The following is a 25,762-nucleotide window of genomic DNA, read 5'->3' as shown; positions in this document are numbered from 1 at the left end:
TGGTCCACCACCGAAAGGACTTCCAGCCAACTTGACACAATTGTGGGAAACATTGGAGTCAACATGGGCCAGCATCCCTGTGGAACGCTTTCAACACCTTGTAGTGTTCATGCCCCGACGAATTGAGACTGTTCTGAGAGCAAACTCAATATTAGGAAGATGTTCCTAATGTTTGGAAATACTCTGTGTATAATACATTGTAGAGACACACTTAAGGTAACGTATGAAGGGCTTCAAACTAATCCAACATCTAATGTGCTAGGATAGCTGAGACTGACTTAAGGGGGCAGTGGGTTTGGTTTTGTGCTGACACACGGTAGTATAACACATTTGCATAAAAAGGAAAGCGAGTGCACATCATGAGACAGCATAATCTGGTGGCGGGGAAGCAGAAAGTTGAAAAAGTGCTGAGATCCTCCTAGTGGGACACATTGGGTGGAGTATGGAGGGACTACAGAACGTTAGTAGGACACATTGGGTGGAGTATGGAGGGACTACAGAACGTTAGTGGGACACATTGGGTGGAGTATGGAGGGACTACAGAACTTTAGTAGGACACATTGGGTGGAGTATGGAGGGACTACAGAACTTTAGTAGGACACATTGGGTGGAGTACGGAGGGACTACAGAACGTTAGTGGGACACATTGGGTGGAGTATGGAGGGACTACAGAACTTTAGTAGGACACATTGGGTGGAGTATGGAGGGACTACAGAACTTTAGTAGGACACATTGGGTGGAGTATGGAGGGACTACAGAACGTTAGTGGGACACATTGGGTGGAGTATGGAGGGACTACAGAACGTTAGTAGGACACATTGGGTGGAGTATGGAGGGACTACACAACTTTAGGACACATTGGGTGGAGTATGGAGGGACTACAGAACTTTAGTAGGACACATTGGGTGGAGTATGGAGGGACTACAGAACTTTAGTAGGACACATTGGGTGGAGTATGGAGGGACTACAGAACGTTAGTAGGACACATTGGGTGGAGTATGGAGGGACTACAGAACTTTAGTAGGACACATTGGGTGGAGTATGGAGGGACTACAGAACTTTAGTAGGACACATTGGGTGGAGTATGGAGGGACTACACAACTTTAGGACACATTGGGTGGAGTATGGAGGGACTACAGAACTTTAGTAGGACACATTGGGTGGAGTATGGAGGGACTACAGAACGTTAGTAGGACACATTGGGTGGAGTATGGAGGGACTACAGAACGTTAGTGGGACACATTGGGTGGAGTATGGAGGGACTACAGAACGTTAGTAGGACACATTGGGTGGAGTATGGAGGGACTACAGAACTTTAGTGGGACACATTGGGTGGAGTATGGAGGGACTACAGAACTTTAGTGGGACACATTGGGTGGAGTATGGAGGGACTACAGAACTTTAGTAGGACACATTGGGTGGAGTATGGAGGGACTACAGAACTTTAGTAGGACACATTGGGTGGAGTATGGAGGGACTACAGAACGTTAGTAGGACACATTGGGTGGAGTATGGAGGGACTACAGAACTTTAGTGGGACACATTGGGTGGAGTATGGAGGGACTACAGAACTTTAGTAGGACACATTGGGTGGAGTATGGAGGGACTACAGAACTTTAGTAGGACACATTGGGTGGAGTATGGAGGGACTACAGAACTTTAGTAGGACACATTGGGTGGAGTATGGAGGGACTACAGAACGTTAGTGGGACACATTGGGTGGAGTATGGAGGGACTACAGAACGTTAGTAGGACACATTGGGTGGAGTATGGAGGGACTACAGAACTTTAGTAGGACACATTGGGTGGAGTATGGAGGGACTACACAACTTTAGGACACATTGGGTGGAGTATGGAGGGACTACAGAACTTTAGTAGGACACATTGGGTGGAGTATGGAGGGACTACAGAACGTTAGTGGGACACATTGGGTGGAGTATGGAGGGACTACAGAACGTTAGTAGGACACATTGGGTGGAGTATGGAGGGACTACACAACTTTAGGACACATTGGGTGGAGTATGGAGGGACTACATAACTTTAGTAGGACACATTGGGTGGAGTATGGAGGGACTACAGAACGTTAGTAGGACACATTGGGTGGAGTATGGAGGGACTACAGAACTTTAGTAGGACACATTGGGTGGAGTATGGAGGGACTACACAACTTTAGGACACATTGGGTGGAGTATGGAGGGACTACACAACTTTAGGACACATTGGGTGGAGTATGGAGGGACTACAGAACGTTAGTGGGACACATTGGGTGGAGTATGGAGGGACTACAGAACGTTAGTGGGACACATTGGGTGGAGTATGGAGGGACTACAGAACGTTAGTGGGACACATTGGGTGGAGTATGGAGGGACTACAGAACTTTAGTAGGACACATTGGGTGGAGTATGGAGGGACTACAGAACTTTAGTAGGACACATTGGGTGGAGTATGGAGGGACTACAGAACGTTAGTAGGACACATTGGGTGGAGTATGGAGGGACTACAGAACGTTAGTGGGACACATTGGGTGGAGTATGGAGGGACTACAGAACTTTAGTAGGACACATTGGGTGGAGTATGGAGGGACTACAGAACTTTAGTGGGACACATTGGGTGGAGTATGGAGGGACTACAGAACTTTAGTAGGACACATTGGGTGGAGTATGGAGGGACTACAGAACTTTAGTAGGACACATTGGGTGGAGTATGGAGGGACTACAGAACTTTAGGACACATTGGGTGGAGTATGGAGGGACTACACAACTTTAGGACACATTGGGTAGAGTATGGAGGGACTACAGAACGTTAGTAGGACACATTGGGTGGAGTATGGAGGGACTACAGAACTTTAGTGGGACACATTGGGTGGAGTATGGAGGGACTACAGCACTTTAGTAGGACACATTGGGTGGAGTATGGAGGGACTACAGAACTTTAGTGGGACACATTGGGTGGAGTATGGAGGGACTACAGAACTTTAGTAGGACACATTGGGTGGAGTATGGAGGTACTACAGAACGTTAGTAGGACACATTGGGTGGAGTATGGAGGGACTACAGAACTTTAGTAGGACACATTGGGTGGAGTATGGAGGGACTACAGAACGTTAGTGGGACACATTGGGTGGAGTATGGAGGGACTACAGAACGTTAGTGGGACACATTGGGTGGAGTATGGAGGGACTACAGAACTTTAGTGGGATCGTTGACACCACCAGTGATGATAAGGCCAATGAAGACATGTGGCTCATGTCATGGAAAATGGCATTAGACCAAAATATCAAACCTGGGCCAGGTGACTCCATAGACACTAAAGGCACTATGGGATTTCAGAACACATGCATGCTGTTAGATGATTGGGTGTGGTTCTAGCAGCACAGCATGGTATGGTTCCCTAAGACAGAAAGTTAGTTGAGGCAAAAACAAAAGGAGGGAGGGTAGGTGGTTGTTTGGGGTGGATGGGTGGGCATATAATGCAAACGTCTAGCAATCCAAAGGCTGCGTGTTCGAAGCTCATCACGGACAACTTCAGCATCTTAGCAACTTTGCAATTACTTACTCCTTTTTAGCTACTTTGCAAATACATAGCATGTTAACTAACCCTAACCAAACTCCTAACTTCAAACCCTAAGCCTAAGACCTAGCTTAGCTAACGTTAGCCACCTAGCCAACGTTAGCCACAACAAATTGGAATTCGTAACATATCATACTAAATGGAGGAAGACAGAGTTACATGTACAAGGTTGAGCAGTAGGGAATACAACATTTCCTGGTCTAGTCATAAGCAATTGTGTGAAGTCTGAGGCATCCAGTGAATGGATCCAAATAATACCAAGTTCATTGCACCATCATCTTCCACTGGCAGATGGCAGCACATGTCTTTAAAATGACATATTAACTTTAAGAAGTCACAGCCATTCTTTAACAGAAGGACAGCTTTGATTCCAGTATTGAAATGGGGCAAAGGGTACAGAGACGGGGACTGGTTTGAACGGGAATGTGTCAAACAATCAGGCAGACACATCTCACTCCTCGACTCTCCAGTTTGCATGTGGGTGCATCTAAAGTAGGCTATTACAGGAAACGGTGAGTGACAGAAGTAGGATGTCTACAGGCTGTTGATAAAGGAAATCAACAAGACATGTCGAGCTTTGTAGGTGGCAGGGAAAATAAAAACATTTCTCAAGTGGTTGTGACAGCAACTCATGTCGATGGGGAGAAACAAAAACGCTGTCCCATATTCAACACTGTTGGAATATCAGGCTCTGAACAGCACAGGAGCCTGAACAAGAACCAACCTACTGTAACTAGCCTGGTTAAACCCGACTGAACTCTACGCTCACCATCGTTTCAGTTCACAATGAGTGAGTGCAGTGTTCAGTCAGTGTTAACCAGGCTATACTGTACTACCCCCCTCTTCCCCTAAGACTTTCACGCAGCATAGTTCAGGGCAGGTGCCAAGACGCGGGATGTAATCAGAAACTAGAGACTAATAGAGGACCGGGAGGTTCCAGATCAAAGGACCAAGCCGCAGCAACAGTAACGAGCCTCAGAATCCCCAGTAGAAGATTAGGAGGAGCGGGTCAGTCTTGGGAAATGCTAATTGCTACACTATCAATAAGCACTACAGGATTCCTATACATCAGATGCCACTGGGAGATGGTGTGGAGATTTCAGTGGTAAAGTAGTTCAAATGTAACAGCAGTCGTGGGCAGTCATGACAAGGTCAGTGCTGGTAAGGTTAAAGGAAATTACAGGAAACAAGTTGGGGAACAAGCCTCTTGCAATGTGGAAGTAAATATGCTTGATAAGGTACATTAAGTTCATGGTTAAAGACAAGACATAAAATCAGCTGGCCGAGCATGATTTGATATGATGGTATTGTATTACATTAAGCAAGTTGTTGAAGGAGATAAAGTAATAACACTGTACATCATGCAGATGTAAGGAAGGGAACTTAAAGGGATATCAGAGTTTCAATTCAAAGTGTGGCAGATGTTTTCTGACCTCAAAGGTAGTATAATGTCGACACGAGTCCACATCCCATGCCATTGGCTGTGTAGATCCAGCTATATTACTCAACCCTAAATGAAAAGATAAGCACAGCAAATCTGGAAATTATATGGTGCTTATCTTTTCCATTCATTTTGGATTGTGGCATATCGCTGGATCCGCAAAAACAGATGGCCTGAGATGTGGATTTATCTCAAGAAATAACCAAGCCAGGAGTTCAGGGGAACAAAACAACTACAGTAAGATTGTAACCCACAAGGTTTCATGGTTCCTTGAGATGTGCAGGTTGTTGGCGTTGTAATAATCGAATGTCAGCCAGACAGCCACTCACAGAGTAGACAACCGTTCGCTGTCCATGGTGCTGAAATTGCACCATGTCTATGCGGCTGCATGCCTATCGAATCGATGGCAGGCTTTCTATGGTGCCATGGCATGGCTTTGCTTTAGCTAATGGATAAATGTTTATTGGTAGCCCTATTTGGTCGTCATTTTCTCAGGTTAAGCCTAACATTTCACGAAGCTATACACGGTGTCGCAATGCTGCCATTTTTAGACTGCTGGCTGGTGGTAATAATGTAATTACTTGTTCAGTAATTAAAGTTGGAAATTCTAACAAAGCAGATTGTCAAATACATTTTTGATACAACATAAATAATATACAGCTGTCCTGGACAGGCTACCTGAACCTGCCTGAACTAAGCCGTCATCGTGCTCTCTTCCAGCTTGTATAACAAGTTGTTGTGCGTAAAACCAGTAATGCATTAAGTCCCCCCTCAAAACAACTGTTTCATTATGCAGTCTACTATCTATAGCTGCGAGTTAGGTGCGATCTAGGTGCTATTTATAAACTCTTAATCAAAATTTCACATCAAATAGCCTAACAATGGGGGAAAACATTGTCGGTTTGAGGATCATTTCAGCCACTATTTATTGTTGAACTCAGCGGGTTTTGTCTGGCAAATAGCCTACACAAATGGGCTGCAATATTCAAGGTAAATTAAATTAGGCCTAAATCAAATTAAATCCAACTTGAGAGACTCGCGTGTTTTCAGCATGGCCTGTAGGTCCAGGTTATGGCCCGACTGTGTTCTATACTGAGTATTGCCACCCCAGATAGTCTTTCCTGAGACATTGTGCATTATACACTAAGTGCACAAAACATTAAGAACACCTTCCTAATATTGAGTTACACCACTTTACTCCCTCAGTACAGCCTCAGTTTGTTGGGGCATTGACTCTACAATATGTCAAATGCTTTCCACAGGGATGCTGGGCCATGTAGACTCAAATCAAATCACATTTTATTGGTCACATACACATGGTTAGCAGATGTTAATGCGAGTGTAGCGAAATGCTTGTGCTTCTAGTTCCGACTATGCAGTAAAATCTAACAAGTAATCTAACAAATTCACAACAACTACCTTATACACACAAACACACACAAATGTAAAGGGATGAATAAGAATATGTACATATAAATATATGGATGAGCGATGGCTTGCGGCATTGGCAAGATGCAGTAGATGGTGTAGAATACAGTATATGAGATGACATGAGATGAGTAATGTAGGATATGTAAACATTATTAAAGTGGCGTTATTTAAAGTGACTAGTGATACCTTTATTAAGTATGTTTATTTAAGTGGCCAGAGATTTCAGTCTGTATGTTGGCAGCAGCCTCTCTATGTTAGTGATGGCTGTTTAACAGTCTGATGGCCTTGAGATAGAAGCTGTTTTTCAGTCTCTCAGTCCCAGCTTTGATGCACCTGTACTGACCTCGCCTTCTGGATGATAGTGGGGTGAACAGGCAGTGGCTTGGGTGGTTGTTGTCCTTGATGATCTTTTTGACCTTCCTGTGACATCGGGTGCTGTAGGTGTCCTGGAGGGCAGGTAGTTTGCCCCCGGTGATGTGTTGTGCAGACCGCACTACCCTCCGGAGAGCCTTACGATTGAGGGCGGTGCAGTTCCAGTCGATGATACATCCCAACAGGATGCTCTCGATTGTGCATCTGGAAAAGTTTGTGAGTGTTTTAGATGACGAGACAAATATCTTCAGCCTCCTGAGGTTGAAGAGGCACTGCTGCGCCTTCTTCACCACGCTGTCTGTGTGGGTGGACCATTTCAGTTTGTCTGTGATGTGTACACTGAGGAACTTAAAACGTTCCACATTCTCCACTACTGTCCTGTCGATGTGGATGGGGGGGTCCCTCTGCTGTTTCCTGAAGTCCACGATCATCTCCTTTGTTTTGTTGACGTTGAGTGAGAGGTTATTTTCCTGACACCACACTCTGAGGGCCCTCACCTTCTCCCTGTAGGCTGTCTCGTCGTTGTTGGTAAACAGGCCTACCACTGTAGTGTAGTCTGCAATCTTGATGATTGAGTTAGAATCGTGCATGGCCACGCAGTCATAGATGAAAAGGGAGTACAGGAGAGGGCTGAAAATGCACCCTTGTGGGGCCCCAGTGTTGAGGATCAGCGGGGTGGAGATGTTGTTTCCTACCTTCACCACCTGGGGGCGGCCCGTCAGAAAGTCCAGGACCCAGTTGCACAGGGCGGGGTCGAGACTCCAATGCTTCCCACAGTTGTGTCAAGTTGGCTGGATGTCCTTTGGGTGGTGTACCATTCTTGATACACATGGGAAACTGTTGAGCATGAAAAGCCCAGCAGCATTGCAAGTTTTGGACACGAACCGATGAGCCTGGCACCTACTACCACACCCCTTTCAAAGGCACTTAAATATTTTGTCTTGAACATTCACCCACATGCACAATCCATGTATCAATTGTCTCAAGGCTTAAAAATCATTCTTTAACCTGTCTCCCCTTCATCTACACTGATTGAAGTAGATTTAACAAGTGATATCAATAAGGTATCATAGCTTCCACCTGGTCAGTCTATGTCAATGAAAGAGCAGGTGTCCATCGCACTGCACACAATTTAGTCTTGAATGATGAATGCCAATATACATATACCAGAGATAAGGGACTGTTGATATTGCAACCACACAACTCAAACGACAGTTCACCAGTATGAACCAAAAATTCAAGAACTGTTGTCTGCTAAATATGATAACCTGTTTGCATCTACCAATGTTTTAGCTGTCCAGCATCCAGACAACCTTCCTCCAGAGCTTCCTATCTCTTTCTGTAAGGTGTTGAGGCCGGGAATTAAGGCGAATGAGAGGCTGAAATATAAAGATGTTGCTGAACTGATACATTTGAAGCACCACTCCCGGCTTCTGCCCAGTTTCCCTGATGTTGCTACGGCAATCAAGCTATTTTTAACCATCCCTGTAACTGTCGCTTCTGCGGAGAGATGGTTTTCTAAACTAAAAATCATAAAGAACTACCTAAGGCTCTCGGGTCTGATACGCGCTTTTGAACACCTGAGTAAGCTCCACACATTGCACTGGCGCTGTCGTAGCCTTGACGATATACTACCTAATACTTTCAATCAGTTTAATTTGTTAGTTTTCAAGACCTGGGCACTTTTTCAGTCACATTCGTGAAGCCCAAGAAACAAAACACTTAGTCTCCTAGTACATATGAAATTTAAAAAGGTTTATGAATGAATGACAATTTGGAGGGTTACGGCCAAAATGATTATTATATATATTTTTTAATTACATTGATAACAGGCGTAAGGCCCCCCAGAATTCGTAAGGCCCCCCCCCCCCCCCCATCTTCGGGGGTGTTCGATAAACCAGTGCAGTAAATGTATGTTTTGCATTTGTAAAAAAAAAATGGGATGATAATTAAGTTTTCTTTTACCTTTATTTAACTAGGCTAGTCAGTTAGGAACAAATTCTTATTTTCAATGACAGCCTAGGAACAGTGATTATTACATTTGTTACATTTATTACATCTGCCCCTGAACAACTGCCTTGTTCAGGGGCAGAACGACAGATTTTTACCTTGTCAGCTCGGGGCTTCAATCTTGCAACCTCTCGGTTACTAGTCCAATGCTCTAACCACTTGGCTACCTGCCGCCCCAATAGTTGAGTGTTAAAGGTTTCCAAAACCGTATCGTAATCAAGGATCAATTTCCAGATAAAGCGTTTCACACTTGACCAAATCCCCTCTGACCCGTTGTTATAAGATAATGGTACTGAACAATTTAAATATCTGAACAATCATCAATTCTAGTATCTAGACTACTTTTGCTCTTCAGTTTACTTTTTTTTTAATCACAATCATCGACTTGACTTAGAGCTTACAAAGACTGTTTAGTGTGTGTTATTTTATTTTCATGAATATTACCATAAACACTCTCACTTTTCTGCTTTGCATAGCCACTGAATATGTTACAGTGAAGCAATCTCAGAGCACATGACTAGTGCTAAGAGAAAGGAACATGGTTGTCATTGCTTAGTTGGAATATGATCCCATACAAATGTCCATCTACAGTTCTCCTCTATAAAAGTGTCCTCTCTGTCACAGGTGTGAAAATGGTTCCCTAGACAACTTTTACATTTTCATATGATAGGCAGAGGAGTCTGGTGGGAGGAGCTATAGAAGGACGGGTTCATTGTAATGGCTGGAATGGAATCAATGGAACGGAGTCAAACGTGGTTTCCATATGTTTGATACCATTCCATTTATTACATTCCAGCCATAACAATGTGCCCATCCTCCTATAGCTCCTCCCACCAGCCTCCTTTGATGATAGATAACCAGGTGGTGAATCGCATCTCTGCATGTCTGGCAGACATATCAGTGTGGATGACGGATCACCACCTCAAGCTGAACCTCGGCAAGACGGAGCTGCTCTTCCTCCCGGGGAAGGACTGCCCGTTCCATGATCTCGCCATCACGGTTGACAACTCCATTGTGTCCTCCTCCCAGAGTGCTAAGAACCTTGGCGTGATCCTGGACAACACCCTGTCGTTCTCAACTAACATCAAGGCGGTGACCCGTTCCTGTAGGTTCATGCTCTACAACATTCGCAGAGTACGACCCTGCCTCACGCAGGAAGCGGCGCAGGTCCTAATCCAGGCACTTGTCATCTCCCGTCTGGATTACTGCAACTCGCTGTTGGCTGGGCTCCCTGCCTGTGCCATTAAACCCCTACAACTCATCCAGAACGCCGCAGCCCGTCTGGTGTTCAACTTTCCCAAGTTCTCTCACGTCACCCCGCTCCTCCGCTCTCTCCACTGGCTTCCAGTTGAAGCTCGCATCCGCTACAAGACCATGGTGCTTGCCTACGGAGCTGTGAGGGGAACGGCACCTCCGTACCTTCAGGCTCTGATCAGGCCCTACACCCAAACAAGGGCACTGCGTTCATCCACCTCTGGCCTGCTCGCCTCCCTACCTCTGAGGAAGTACAGTTCCCGCTCAGCCCAGTCAAAACTGTTCGCTGCTCTGGCACCCCAATGGTGGAACAAACTCCCTCACGACGCCAGGTCAGCGGAGTCAATCACCACCTTCCGGAGACACCTGAAACCCCACCTCTTTAAGGAATACCTAGGATAGGATAAAGTAATCCTTCTAACCCCCCCCCCTTAAAAGAGTTAGATGCACTATTGTAAAGTGGTTGTTCCACTGGATATCATAAGGTGAATGCACCAATTTGTAAGTCGCTCTGGATAAGAGCGTCTGCTAAATGACTTAAATGTAATGTAAATGTAATGATAGAGCAGGTTCTTCCCCCATTATGACGAAAGGATATGTACTAAATGGGCAATCTGGGAGTCAAACAACATCATAACGCTTACCTCTTGTCATCTCTGTACCACTCAAACGCTGGTTTGGGCACTGCGGCCGCATCACACTGAAGAACCCCCATACGGCCCACCTGGGTTTCAGAGCTCTTGGCATTCTTGATGGCGGGAGGATCTGAGGATCCAATCACAATAGTTCATCTTGGTTATATTTCTTTCCTCTCTGCATAAAACCAATCATCAATTAATGAAAGACATATCATGGATCTCAATGTAGTAAAAACAACTGGGCGTTATAAAAAACGTAAGGCCAGGAGAAACAGGAGTCACCCCCCCAAAATGAACCTACAGTTGACGACAACATTGACGTATTTGACATCCGGTGTGGCCACGTCATTGCTGGCTTTGCATTCATAGCGGCCCGCCTGGTTCCTCATGATCCCTGATATATCCAGGTACTCCTCCCCATCTAGAGAATCGGCTGTGGGGAGACACAGAGAGAGCGAGAGAGGGTGAATGGAGGACAAAGGGAGAACAGAATAGCTTCCAGGAAAAGCAGAACACTGTTCAATGCAGCTCTGATACTTCCAATCAGCCTGAGTAATGTCGGACCAAATGTTTGTATCAAATGGAGAGTCAAATAGACGAACCTGAAACAGCAGCTCCCTTAATTAGTCACGTATGTCTCCCGAGTTTCTCTCATTTAGCCTATCTACTCAGAATATGGACATATTTCCCAGTCAGGTCTAGGTGTGATCAGGATGAGGAGAATGCCAAGCATGTGGATAAGACGCTGACTCCGCAGTGCTGTCTTGGGTAGATTAGATACCGGTACAATTGCTACATACAGTGCCATGGGATAGCATTGACGAAGGTACCATGGGGTAACATTGACTAAAGCTGTTCACAAATGTACTGTATCAACATTTCTCTTGGCATTGCTAAATAGATATTGATTGATAGGTACAATAGCCTGCAGTGAATGCATGAAGACTCCTGAGACATATTTAACCTTATAACCAACATGTTTTTCCCAACCCCCTCAAATGTGTAGAAGACAAAGACAGTGTCTGAAAAAAAAAAACCACACAAAAACAGCTAAACCTCCAAATGCCACCGAACCCGACTAAATAAAACAATGGGCACGCCTCAACTGAGCTGACACTCAGGGAGCAAGGTCTTCTACCCTGTGAAATTAAGTAACAACGCTGGAACTTGAATATGGAAGGCTGTTCCAAAACAATTTCTTTGCTTTGTGAACACTGATGGGTTCTGACTTCTAAACTTAAATTTATGAAATATTCTTGCCCATGTCACTGAGGGAGAGGGGGGAATGCAGAACGTTTACATTCTGCCAGAACATGTTATTGTTAGACATCAGGTATCCTATGGAGAGGAGAAGGGCCACAGTCTGGTACAAGTCAACAGGACAGCCGTGAGTTGGGGAGGAGTGAGTTGGGGAGGGCTGAGGTCAGGTCAGATGAAGTTAGAAGAACATGCATCACTAAAGTCCTGTCTAGCAACAGAGATGTATTGGCTGTCCAGATGTGAAAGGAGGAGACTCAGCATAGGACGAAGGTTTAAATACCAGCGCTTGTGTAAATATGTCTTTGTCTTATGCAGCTGTGTGACCCACTTGGTGAATAAACCTGGTTTGAGCTTTACTAATCGTCTGTGAGTTTTAACTCTGTTTATTTTAGACTCTAACAACACACACCTACCTTGTCTTAAATAACAAAACAAAAATACAACATTTGACATATCACATTTTTCCAATTAGAGACTCTCAAGTTATTCTCATCGATTTGTTTGTGGCTAAATCCGAAATGTGGTCTCAGTAAACATACCTAACAACCTCAACTTCAAGTCTCAAACTGCAACGCAGCAGCACTCCCAGCGGCATGCCCAATGTATCAAGCTCTTTCTCTGCTACACCCATAGAACTAGAATACTCATAATTTACTAGTCATTTAGAAGGATCTCTATGGCTACGCCTCTGTTTCTCTGGTTGGTATTATTGTCTGGTGTAGTTCAATGCTTATGAAAAGAGCAATCAGATCAAAGGGTCCTCCTAGCATGACCACTGCAGCCATGTCAAACACGCTCATTGTGGACAAAGGATGCCATGATTGGAAAAGTAGGATGGAAATCAGTTGCCATGGAAATGTATTGTGGCTGCTTGATCGTTTTATCATTAAGGCAGTTGGACTTCACCTGAATAGATATTTCTTGAGGGGCTAGAGAGAGAAGAAGATGGCTTGGCTACAATCTACAGTACTGTAGCTTACTTACAGAATATATCTAGGTAACACTTTATTTGGATAGTCCATCTGTAGTTGCTCTACAGACGATCAGTAAAATGTATACTATCTACTAACCCTTACCCAAGCTCTAACCTTAACCTAACCCTAACCTTAACCCTTACCCATATTCTAAACCTAACCCTGACTGTAACCTTAGCAAGCAGGTTTCCATCTACAGATCTACAGACTATCCAAATAAAGTGTGACCAAAATGATTAGAATAATGAAACATATTTACTACAAGCGAACTGGAAATATTAAGTCAATAACTCAACGACAAAAAACTGTTTTTGTTTAATTCATTACTCTATTAAATAAAAAATGTCGCCCAGGAGGCTTGAGCAGCCTCTTGATAAACATTTATCTCTTTACATACACTTCAAGTATTAACTCTCAGAAACAAAGTAACGATGAAAAATAGGCCTACCTTCACCAGGAAAGAACCTGTTTCTATAGCTATTCTATCTCTGTGTGGATTCAGCAGGTATACGTCACTGCTTTCCGTGGGCCCCATGGGGAATGGAAAAGTGATTGATTTGGAGCACATTCAAAATCCCATGATGGCACAGCCATACAACTCTATGCTAATCCAGTGAGTGAGTGAGAAGCCCAATGAGGTGGGAGAGCATGGAGTGCACATTTCTTATTTCACATAATCATCTTAGAATGTCGGAGCAATAAATCAGCTTGAGTGGGAAAGAAAGAGAGGAATTCCAAATCACAGACTATGATAGTTTGTGTGGGTGTGTATGTTTTTGTTCGTGGCTGTGTGTGAACTGTAGAAAATGGAAGACTGAGGTGTGTGTGTGGGAGAGAGTGTGTCTATGCCTGTATCCTGTTCTGGCTGGGTATACAAGTTTAAGACATGAATAGGTGTTCTCTACTATTCTCCCCCGAAAGTCCTGGGCTCACTCAGTTAAAAACAAAGCCAATGATGTTCCCTTGACGCAGACAGACCCCTAGGAGAACTGTCCAAGACCATCCTGTTGAGCGGCTAGCTCTGCCTAGCGTTGCTAAACATCCCCCTTCACTTCAGCTTATTGTGAATACAGGCAAAAGTTTAAGGTCCAAGACATTCAGCACCACACCTCTCTAACTTGCTTTGAGCTCGGATGTACTTTAGATAGGCCCCGTATCTATCTTGCTAAGCTGCAAACGCATGACAAGCTATGACAATTAAATAAACTATTTCCACTTCATGACTCTCACCCATTTATGATGAACGGTGTTTATGAAAACGGAACTTAAAAACTTCTCTATGAAAATGGCACTTAAATTCAACTTTGATGAAAAGCTCAATTTTGCTTGTGCCATGCTTTAATTTATCATGTTGCCTGTGCGCCAGCAACAATGAAAGACAAGGCATATAATTATTTCCCAACAAATTCTAGTTCCGAATAAAAGGCGTACGACCCTAGGGCTATCTAGCACCAGGATTGGGGAGCAACATAAAAGTGCAGTGGTCCGTGAGCCTCACACTCATAAATGTGTGGTGAAAGGTTATTTGCATTGAGCCGTATTACTTTGGGATTGTCTCAACAATTGAATTGCCTTATATTCTTGGGAAAACAACTACATTATGGTGATGGCACAACAGAGAAGGGGGCTACTGAGGGGAAGACAGCTCATAATAATGGCTGGAATGGAATGGATTTAAACACATCCATGTGTTTGAGACCATTCCATTTATTCCGTTCAAGCCATTACTATGAGCCATCCTCCCCAATTAAGGTGCCACCAACTTCCTGTGTCCCCAACCCACTACCACCTCCCAACCACTCCCCCAGACACACACACAGAGTCCCCTGCCAGGAGGGAGCTGAGAGCCTGCAGCAGCATATAACTCATCTCAGAATGAATCAGATGGGACTGGGTAGGTCAACTCTAATCCTGGTCACATTAGCATGGAATCACAGAAATTCCACTCACGTTTGAGCCTCGTACTGCAGCACGGAATGCCCACCTAGCCAAAAGATCCCGTATATTTCTGATGACAAGTTTCCTTGAACAGGGTAGTTCAACTGTGTGTGTGTGTGTGTGCGTGTGTGTGTGTGTGTGTGTGTGTGCGTGCGGTGTTTTGGACAGACCTTTCGTAAGGGAACTAGAAGGCAGATTTGAGACACTATAGAGAGCAAAGCACAATCCATCAGTGAGGAGAGACTCAGCATCAGGTAGCAGCGCAACTGCAGTTGGCAACTAAATGCTAATTTGCATGTCCATGCATTATTCATGAGCACCATTTACCACTATGCGAAATGTTAGATTTATTTTGTGAATACTAATTTATGTTAAGCAGTTGATTTGAGGAGAACTTGGGGAGAAGGGTCCAAAATGGCTCTGCAACATTTCTTTTCTTTTGTCTCCTCTACTTTCCAAGTGTTGTCAAATGGAAAACGCTCGGCTTTATCTTTCCCAAACACACGGAGTCAATCTTTTTGTCAGGCCATTGTCTGATTTAGATGATGAGCGGTCAATACATAATTACCCCAGCCTGTTCTTTAACACTCTTAGTGGGAAGATAATTAACAAATGACTGAGCTGAAGCACCACCCATCTTCATCATTATTTTGGTCACATCAGCAGTTTCGGGCCAATCTAAATGAAAACCACCACATGCTGACATATACGGAGGTCTTCAGGGAAACATTATCTAAGACCACTCTTAGATCAAAACCTAAAAGCTCAAAACCATTTTACAGATATCATTCCCATTAGTGCAGGCGTGCCGTATCACGCTGATCAGCGCATCAGATAAACAAATCTATTTTATTGAATCATAGACTACACATTATTCCAGCGTGGCTTCTAATTTCCTGAGTCTTTATGGATTGGTCAAATAGGGTTGCCTTGGGACACGCTCTTTGTGTTGACCAAGGACACTCAGGTCACATCACCCTTAGCACATCCCATGATGCACCACGTTGTGGTCACAAAGGCCTGGAGGGGGAGCTGAGAGTGATGATGGGAGAGAGTCACACAACAACAAGTGTGCCTCTTTTTACTCAGTGTGGCTGGGTGGTGCTAATGGTGTGTGTGTGTGTGTGGACGGGATAAACCTCCAGTGACAGTGGACAGGTCTGGGATCAGCTGCAGTGCCAGATGCGGAGCTCTCTCTCTGTCTGTGATCCCTGGGGGGAGCACTTAATCCCCTCCCACGAGCAGCCCTCTACATGTGTCACACCCGCTGCCAGGGCTGAACCTGAGCCACCCTGACAAGGGCCTGTCACATCTCACAGTTCACAGCCTTCTCAGGGACAGCCTGGAGAATGTCAGCAAGGCACTGCCTGTTTCCTGCACTGAGCACGGAGGAGCAGTGAGCCTTCCATGAACATGCAAGTCAGGGACCTTGGGATTGTGTGACTAGTTCTGGGAAGTTCTCGACATCAATCTCAGGGCTGACAGAGGTGGGGACTCTGGAGTGTGTAGCATGCTGAGCTGTGGTGGACAGGGATGAGTTGTGTATTATTGAGACCAAGTCACCCATAGTATAGAGAATGGCAGGGACAGACTTTGACCAGAAATAGATCCGGGCATCTTTAACACACCGGCCCATTGTTTCCCTCAAGGCCGCCACACCGGCCCGAGTATCCCATGATTATCCAAATAATTATAATTTTGTTGAAAAACAGCAACTATTAATATAGGCCCACTGTGTTAAAGATGGACCAGCCCATCTGGTATTTGCCAGAATTGCCCTATGGCTAGTCCACTCTGGAGCATGGCTGGTTTCAGAGTAGTATGGGGAGAACACTCTTATTTAACAGCTAGGATGTTGTTTTAGAATACATTTTAATCTAATCTGATTTTAACATCCCTGTCTGAGCATAATGGTTAATTGGTTTGACTAGATGTCTACTAATGTGCAGTACATTTGACATTTTAGTCATTTAGCAGACACTCTTATCAAGAGTGACAAACAATTAGTGCATTCATCTTAAGATAGCTAGGTGAGACAACAACACATCCCGATCGTATCAAGTACATTTTTCCTCAACAAAGTACACCACCAGATGTAAACCGATTTGCAAGAATAATTCATGTGCAAGAATAAGTCTGGATGTTGGGAGGGGCAAGCCCTGCTTGTCCAGGTGTGTGAGTTCTCATCAGTAGAGCGGAGGTTGATCCTGGCTATACCCCTGCAGCATTAAATGAGTGCCAAAAGGCATTATATCAGGGGCGGGAACATCAAATGCATACTTTAACATTAATTAACTGCGCTCAGCTCTTGAATTATCCAATGATGTGAGTGATCACACATTTAATGAGATCTCTTATTCGCATACTTAAATATACCCCTCAAAAACATCACTTTTTCCCTCAAAAAGCCATGTACCACTGATGTCTGTGAGTGGCTTCCCATAGCCCAAAGCGTGTAATACGAGGAGCACCAAAGGGCATGTATATTTCATACTTGTCTGACTTCCATTTTGGTGGTCCGGGAAGCGTGCACTGAAAGATTCCTTGCTTTACCAAGAGTTCCACTTTCTTCGCAGCATTTTCAGTGTGGTGCCCTCCGCCCCCGCCTGTGACCTTTACAGATACACTTCAGAAATAAACATTGGGTGGGGTGGAGACACACTGAGGCAGAACACAGGCCCAGAGAGAACGGACGCTGCGCGCCTTGCTCTATTGATCACATCCCCACACACAGTAAGCCCGGCAATGTTCTGCTTCCCAGTCAATATCAGGGACAACAGCATCCCACGTCCTCAATGAATACAACTATTGGCATAAAATGCAATAGCTGACATTTTCTTACTTCCAATCCCAATGTGTGGACAACGTGGAAATCTCTAAAATATCTGAATAAATAGCACATACTATTGCTAAGCCTGCATTTTCCCTGTATCTGCATCTTTCCAGGAAGGAAAATAGGTGAAGGGCTAGAATTTGGGAGGGAGACAACAGACTAATGTCATGGTTTCTGTCTGGAACTCTGGGAAGCGAATAGTGGCGATCCCAGACCATGCAGGGAGAGCTGAAATAGAAAATGACAGTTCTTTCATCCAATACATCATTTTAAGTCATGTTACGTTTCAATTGTGCTCTCTGTTATACTCTGCTAGAATAATGAAGAGGCACTCCTCTGACAATCTGACAGGTCTGAAAGAATAATATCAATCTGGACTCTGATGGAAAAGTGGGGACTGTGTGTTTTTCTACTTTTCCATTGCATCTGCTTTTTATTAGAAGCAAACATTCCAATGCTAAAAATAATGATCTGCTTGTAACCACTATCAAAATCATAGACAGAGCCATCGATGGGATCAAAATTATAGCTTTAACCATGTTTTGAAAGCTATAAAGTGTTTGCTTACAAAATACATTGTTGACAAACAATGGAGAAAAACAAGCTTATATTTTTGGGTTCTAAAAAGGTCCAACAGTTAAACTAAGCTCATTATGCATTTATAAGTTATCTTCTTAAATAATCAATGGCTATACATCACTACACTAAAAGTTAAAAAAAATGTATGCACCACAAAGGTTTGAGCTGCAGTTTGATAGCAAAACATTAACATTTCATAATGGAGTATTGGAAAATAAAATTCCTGGGATAATTGGCTGTAATGGTTCGATTTAGAGCAACCACAACAACATATTGGTTTCATTATTGCAATCCGTTAGAGGGCTTTCACTTGAAAGAAATTGCATTGTCAAATCATCCAGTTCTGTGTTTGAATGAAAGGGGAGTGTGAGAAGCTGCAGGTGTGTCTCAGTAATGTATAGGTGTTCTTCAGGCATGCACAACTCAATGAGATGATCACTACCTTTGGGGAACGAGGCAAACGAACCGCGTTGACCACATCCACAGGGAGACAACAACATTAAGCAACGGGACATCATTACTCTCCCTCTCTTCAAGTCTACTCTCTCTCTCTCTCTCTCTCTCTCTCTCTCTCTCTCTCTCTCTCTCTCTCTCTCTCTCTCTCTCTCTCTCTCTCTCTCTCTCTCTCTCTCTCTCTCTCTCTCTCTCTATCTCTCTCTCTCTCTCTATCTCTCTCTCTCTCTATCTCTCTCAGAAATAATAAGCATCCTGTATACCTGAAATAAACGTAACCTAAAGAATTGACTGGAGGATTGCACATAAAATAATCCTAAAACATGGAGAAACAAGGACGAATACCCCATTTCATTTTAAACACAGGAACCCTCGCCCAACCCCATCCCTCCCCTTCATGTTTGAGAACACAGATATACAGTGATAAGCAACAATGACAAAATGCTGCCCTTTGATAAGAGTCAAATGCTGCTGGGTGCTTATTGGCTCTTACCTGATGGATTGAGCAGTCGCCAGGTGATTGATGGATCTGGCCTCCCATTGGCTAGACAACTCAATGTCACATTGCTGCCTTCGTTCACAGTGATGTCTTCCGAAACTTTGTAAATGTTTGCCGGAACTGCAAGAGAAAGTGCCATTGGTCATTGTTTATTAATGCAGTAGTAAAAACATGGAGAGTGACATTTCATCTAAAGCAGATATAGTGGCTGTAAAAACAGACACACATTTTTCTAATATACGTAAGTAGAAGCATTTTCTTTGGTAGGGCTCGAGTCTTCCTAAGAACTGTGTAATGGATTTTCGAAGGCAAGAATAGGAACCACAGTGTAGTACTATAGTGAATGAAGTGTACGGTTTATGAAATGTTCAAATACTACTAAATTGTGTCTACATGTCAAATGTCAACATGAGCAATTATCAACAACATTACGCAAACGGCTGTGGCATGAACATAAGTCTTTACAATACGTTTGTCGCTGTGGAATAGGCTACATGTCCATTTTTCAGTATAGTTAAATGCAAAAGTTTGAATTCAAAAGTATTGCAATGTTAATTCAACAAGAAAAGGAAAAGAGTTTCAAATGGAAAAGAGTTTCTGTAGCTCAACCCAATCCATTACCCAACAAAAGATTAAATTAACTGAAACCCTAGGTGCATGACTTTGACTGATGTTCGAAGAAAGCCGAACGTTTGTCATCTGAATGTAATGTTTAATCGGCCTTCTACCTCTCAATTCTGATTTACTCTGCACCTAAACAAATAAAACAGGGAACGTATTACTCAGATGAAACTGCTCTGACAAATTAAGAAAGCGAGGTGCACTCCATTTTCTCATTGGTCAGCAGTTCAATTGTAATCAATCTGAGTGCACAGAGAGGGCATACAGACATCATTGTGAATTTCAAAACTATGGGTGGATGGAGGCGAGGTGTTGTATACGCACATCTTTGCTAGAAACTATTGATCAATGACTTGTAAATGATGAATGGGGCAAAATACATAGAGTAATACAGAAACATTTTATTGTAGAAGTTGAACAAGTAGCTCAACGCTTACAAATGCACATATACTGCATATGTCCATATACCACTCTCAGGTATAATAAACATGTTCTTTCGCATTCTCATGTCACCTAAAATAAGACGTGTTGCAGTCAAGGTGAGTCAAACTTGTAGTTGCCATGCAGTTTGATACTTGACAACATGGAAAACATGTTCTATTTGTTGTCAAATATGACAGAGGATTAATCAATACATCAGTGTGCCTCTGGATTTCCCCCCAAAAGGTCTGTTTTTATACTGATACTGACCATGTAACATCCCTCAGCTGATGCTTCATACTCTCCTCTAGATTCCCTCTCTTTGGCCAGTACAGCCTGTCCCGTTAATGACATCTGACAACGTAGCTATTTTATTGCCAAACAACATTAAATGAAGCCATACAGAGTTATTGCATGAGTCAAATGACCACAGAAAGTGAAGATGTGTTTTTCGATAAGGGAAGGATTGAAGTGACAGGGAATCCAATAGCTTTTTCTCAAAGAAGCGGGCTGGAAATATCAATGCTCTGATTGGCTGAATGAGGACCCGGGCATTAATCCAAACCAGGCCAGTCGCACAGATAAAAATTAGTTTGAGAGAAAACAACAGCTCCCAGACAGATAACCCTGTCACGTTCTAAACAGAAATAGTCGAGGCAGTTCATGAATCAAATGAATAAAGAGTCTAAACTCTAAACCATTTCAACATAGTGGCTATAGCTCCCAGCAAGGATTGCAATCTTAGTCATGGGTCAGCCTTCAAGGAACAATATTTGAAAGGGCAGTTCTTTGAAAAACTCTTTCTCTGGCTGCCCAGGATTCTAAAGCGACGTACAAGGGATTGTGTGAGGTCGATCTGACACACGAAGCCTAGAGAAATAATTTGCCGTTCCTGGTTAGATGGGATCAAATCGTAGCTTTAGCTTCTGCCAAAACATTTATTTTGCCTTTCAAGAAACACATCAGTGATTTAATCTACAGGCTGAGAAAAGTAGTATCACCTTTTAACATTTCTTTCCCACATTATTTATTTGAGCATTTTCTAATTTCTTCAAGTGATTGTAAATATTTTTTCTTTCCAACCCCGTCAACATAGTCACATTTTGAGTCAGCTTATTATATCCCAAAGACCATGTGATCCTAGAAAAAAAGTGAAAAACAGACGCAAATATCACGCAAATACATTGACCTATGTTTCAACTTTGATAATACAACTTCAAAGCCTTGGAAGCATGAGAAACTATAACATAATTAGAAGAAGCTTGCTGTATCAAATCCATGTGATAATATAACCTGACAGTCAGTTTCAGGCTTTTCCTGGATTCCTGACGAGCCAAACCACCCAGGGAGGTAGCGATGATCAAAGTCCCAGAATGGTTAACCTCAGAGAAGTGTAAAGAAACCCAGCCGTACCTCCAGTGTCACAGATGTCCTGATCAATGTGTTTACTTTCAAGCCACAGCCTTTTAATCTAGCTATGACTCATCTTTAGCTGAAAATGGTGGACAGAGAGAGAGACACACACAGAAAATAGAACAGAATTAGCTTGGTAGCCGATTAAGATTCTCACTATCGCACTCTGCCTGGCACATGCACGCACGCACGTACAACCATTTCAAGGTACTATGCATGAAATGAGCCTTCCAGTTGAAAGAGAGGGGATGACAACAACAGGTATTCCCAGCCAAAAATGTCTCACACCTGCATTGTGTAATGTCTCAAACTACATTGAACAAAAATATAAACGCAACATGTAAAGTGTCGGTCCCATGTTTCATGAGCTGAAATAAAAGATTCAAGAAATGTTCCATACACACAAAAAGCTTATTTCTCAAAAAATTGGGGAACAAATTTGTTTACATCCTGGTTAGTTAGCATTTCTCATTTGCCAAGATAATCCAGGTGTGGCATATCAAGAAGCTGATTAAACAGCATGATCATTACACCGGTGCACCTTGTGCTGGGAACAATAAAAGGCAACTCTAAAGTGTGCAGTTTTGCCACACAACCACAGATGTCTTAAGTTTTGAGGGAGCGTGCAATTGGCATGCTGACTGCAGAAATGTTCACCAGAGCTGTTGCCAGAAAATGTAATGTTAATTTCTCTACTATAAGCCGCCTCCAACGTAATTTTAGAGAATTTGGCAGTAGGTACAACCGGCCTCACAACTGCATGCCACGTGCATGGCATTGTGTGGGTGAGCGGTTTACTGATGGCAAAGTTGTGAACAGAGTGCCCCATGGTGGCGGTGGGGTTATGGTATGGGCAGGCATAAGCTATGGACAACGAACACAATTGGCCCATTATGAGGTTTATTTATTTTAACAGATGCATATCTGTATTCCCAGTCATGGGAAATCCATAGATTAGGGCCTAATGCATGTATTTCAATTGACTGATTTCCTTATATGAACTGTAACTCAGTAAAATCTTTGCATGTTGCGTTTATATTTGTGTTCAGTATACTTGCTATTCATGTAAAATACAGGCGCATCATGCCAGGAACAGGCGCATCATGTTTGTCCTTCCTACAAAATAATATCCTTCTATCGGTTATTTTTCCTATGAGCAGTTTTTTTTGTGAAAGTCCTTTTTCGTATCCGATCAGTCGAAACAGAAGTCTTTGGGTTAGCTTGCTATCAAGTAGAGCACCGCACTTTGACGTACTCCATAGTCAAATCAATAACAAATCATAGTGAGGTATAAAGTTACAACCGGTTAAAACAGAGATGTTTATATTTCATTGAACACCAGTAATTCAGAGCTCTTTGAATGACTCTACTACCATACCAACTGACCTCTGCGGATCCCTCCTCCTGTCTCTCCACCCACGGCATCCTGCCACGTTCAGACATGACATTTGGACCGCTGATGTTACAGGCCTAAATGTTGTCGAGGCAATTATGTTTCCGTAATTTGAATCATTAAAGCATAATCAGCGGAAAGCGCTCGCAGCACTGAGTTCTGATTTTAGCACTAGCTGCCAATTACTTTCCTCGATGTGCAAAAAGGTCGTTAAACCAGGAACCTTTCAGATGACACAGAACAACCTCCTGAATGTTGTGACACCTCTGAAATGTAATAAAATCACCTCAAACAAGCTCATAACTGGCTGCTGGGTGCCTCCCCAAACCTTGACCCAAAAAGGCAATCTGTTACTGCGGAAACAGTGAGAATGACAGCCAGGCAATCTTGTCCATTCAAGGTCTTTAAAGGAGAGGCAACCATCAATTTAGTGGGCGTCTTCAGGATTGGGACTTTTGCGGTCAAAGTGTTTATGCATAAGCCTACACTCCTCTTTCAAAAGCCCAGAGGACATGACACATACGAACATGAGTACGCTCTTGAACACTGTCATTGTGAGTCTGCTTGAGTAAGGCAGCATTGAAAAGTAAAAAGAACAGACACAATTAACCAAACTGTTCATTTAAAACAATCCTCCTAACAGATTCTGTCATTAGAAAAATATTGTTACAGGGAAGTAGAGCCTTGTGATCTGATTCATCGTTAGTTTGCCTGTTTTTGTAAGCATACGCTTACATTTTCAATGCGCATAAACCTATGACTCATTGATCCTAGTCCCTTTGAATTCTTCATGGTGTCAATGTGAGTTACCACTATGACAAATCAGTATTTCACTAAATACGAACAAACTCTGGAGTTTGCCAGTTTCCTCATAATAACAAACAAGAAACCGATGCCAACATGTTTGATCAGAGACCTCGGGGTGCGTTTTTTCTGCAGCGGCTGCCACTGTGTAGCTGAAAGAGATGGCACACTTTTAACAGGATACTGTGGTGCACAGAGCCACCGAGCAGTGGGTGCCTCGGCCCCTTTCATTGTGCACTTCTGGCAGAACTGCTGGAGCTGCTGCTCGTAGCTGCTCCACCAACATAATCATCGCCAGCAGCACTCCATGATCTAAACTAAAGCTCTCTCTGAACTTTCAAAGGGGAGAGAGGATATCAAATAGACTAATACCCATTGGAGGCACTTTTGAGCAAGGCTTTGTGTGGATGTGGAGAGACATTTGGAGGCAGTTCCTGCTGGCCAGATAAAGGTCTTCTTGAGGACAAATCCCTGATTAATTCAAATGTAGCTTTTTTTCTTTAGAGATGTTCCAGTGGAGGGCAGAGAGGTTTCCACAAGGGCAGAGACTCATAAATCATACAAACAAATAATTGGTGTTTGTGTTGAAAGGAGAAAACAATAGGAAGGGAAAAGGTAGCGTCAGTATTTCTAACAAGCCAACCGAAGCCCCAGCAGAGAGAAATGCATTGGTGCCCAATGAGCAGGACTTCAACTCGTGAAAAATTGTTGCTCTTTATAAATTCTACAAGCTATAATTCTTATCTCAAGTAAACTTGAATAAATGTACTGCCAGTTCAAGGCAATGTGTACTTTTATCCTTGGCGATCATCCGCATCGTTCAGGACGGCGTGCCAAAAACCCCAGATTCAATTTGTATTCAACACATATCATGATTTAATACCTTATAAAACGGAATGAGATGATAAGAAAACAAAGAGAGGAGGTGACAACAGCTGGCTGGAGGAGAAACTCTTGGCGGTGACCTTTCCTTTTCAGAGGAACTTGGGTTTAACACTCCTTCCTGCTCTCTTGAGCTCTCAGTCCTCCAGCAAACTCATGGAACTTTCTGTAAAGCAGTGCTTTAGTTCACCCCTTATCTGTATGACTTAAAGTTACGATACATGACCAAAAGTATGTGGACACTTGCTCGTCGAATATCTTGTTCCGAAATCATGGGCATTAACATGGAGTTGGTCCCCACTTTGCTGCTAAAACAGCCTCCGTTCTTCTGGGAAGGCTTTCCATGAGATGTTGTAACATTGCTGCGGGGACTTGCTTCCATTCAGCCACATGAGCATTAGTGAGCTCGGACACTGATGTTGGGCGATTAGGCCTGGCTCGCAGTCGGAGTTTGAATCCATCCCAAAGGTGTTCAATGGGGTTGAGGGCAGAGCTCTGTGCAGGCCAGTCAAGTTCTTCCACACCGATCTCGACAAACCATTTCCGATCTCGACAAACCACTTTGTGCACGGGGGCATTGTCATGCTGAAACAGGAATGGGCCTTCCCCAAACGGTTGCCACAATGTTGGAAGCACAGAATCGTCTAGAATGTCATTGTATGCTGTAGCGTTAAGATTTCCCTTCCCTGGAACTAAGAGCCTGAACCATGAAAAACAGCCCCAGACCATTATTACTCCTCCACAAAACTTGACAGTTGGCACTATGCATTGGGGCAGGTAGCGTTCTCCTGGCATCCGCCAAACCCAGATTCATCCGTCGGACTGCCAGATGGTGAAGCGTGATTCATGACTCCAAAGAACCTGTTTCCAGTGCTCCAGAGTCCAATGGTAGGGAGCTTTACACCACTCCAGCCGGCGCTTGACATTACCCCTGGTGATCTTAGGCTTGTGTGTGGCTGCTCAGCCATGGAAACCCA

The 25,762-nt window shown here is 43.5% G+C and overlaps 1 protein-coding gene across 3 annotated transcripts in view; it reads right to left on the bottom strand.

The window, feature by feature from the left end:
• Nucleotides 1-25,762, bottom strand: part of LOC139548530 (limbic system-associated membrane protein-like) — a 728,679-nt gene that overhangs the window by 3,864 nt on the left and 699,053 nt on the right. For all 3 annotated transcript variants that reach the window (XM_071358222.1, XM_071358219.1, XM_071358221.1), the window contains 3 exons: nt 19,247-19,372; nt 11,018-11,149; nt 10,723-10,843 (listed from right to left, as the gene is read on the bottom strand). In XM_071358222.1, coding sequence (XP_071214323.1) covers nt 10,723-10,843; nt 11,018-11,149; nt 19,247-19,372 — 379 coding nt within the window. The remainder of the gene's footprint in view (nt 1-10,722; nt 10,844-11,017; nt 11,150-19,246; nt 19,373-25,762) is intronic.

The sequence above is a fragment of the Salvelinus alpinus genome, chromosome 21, assembly GCF_045679555.1.
Source record: "Salvelinus alpinus chromosome 21, SLU_Salpinus.1, whole genome shotgun sequence".
NCBI classification, from domain to species: domain Eukaryota; kingdom Metazoa; phylum Chordata; class Actinopteri; order Salmoniformes; family Salmonidae; genus Salvelinus; species Salvelinus alpinus.
Note: the sequence above shows the minus strand (reverse complement) of the source record. Positions and strands in the feature narration are given on the sequence as shown.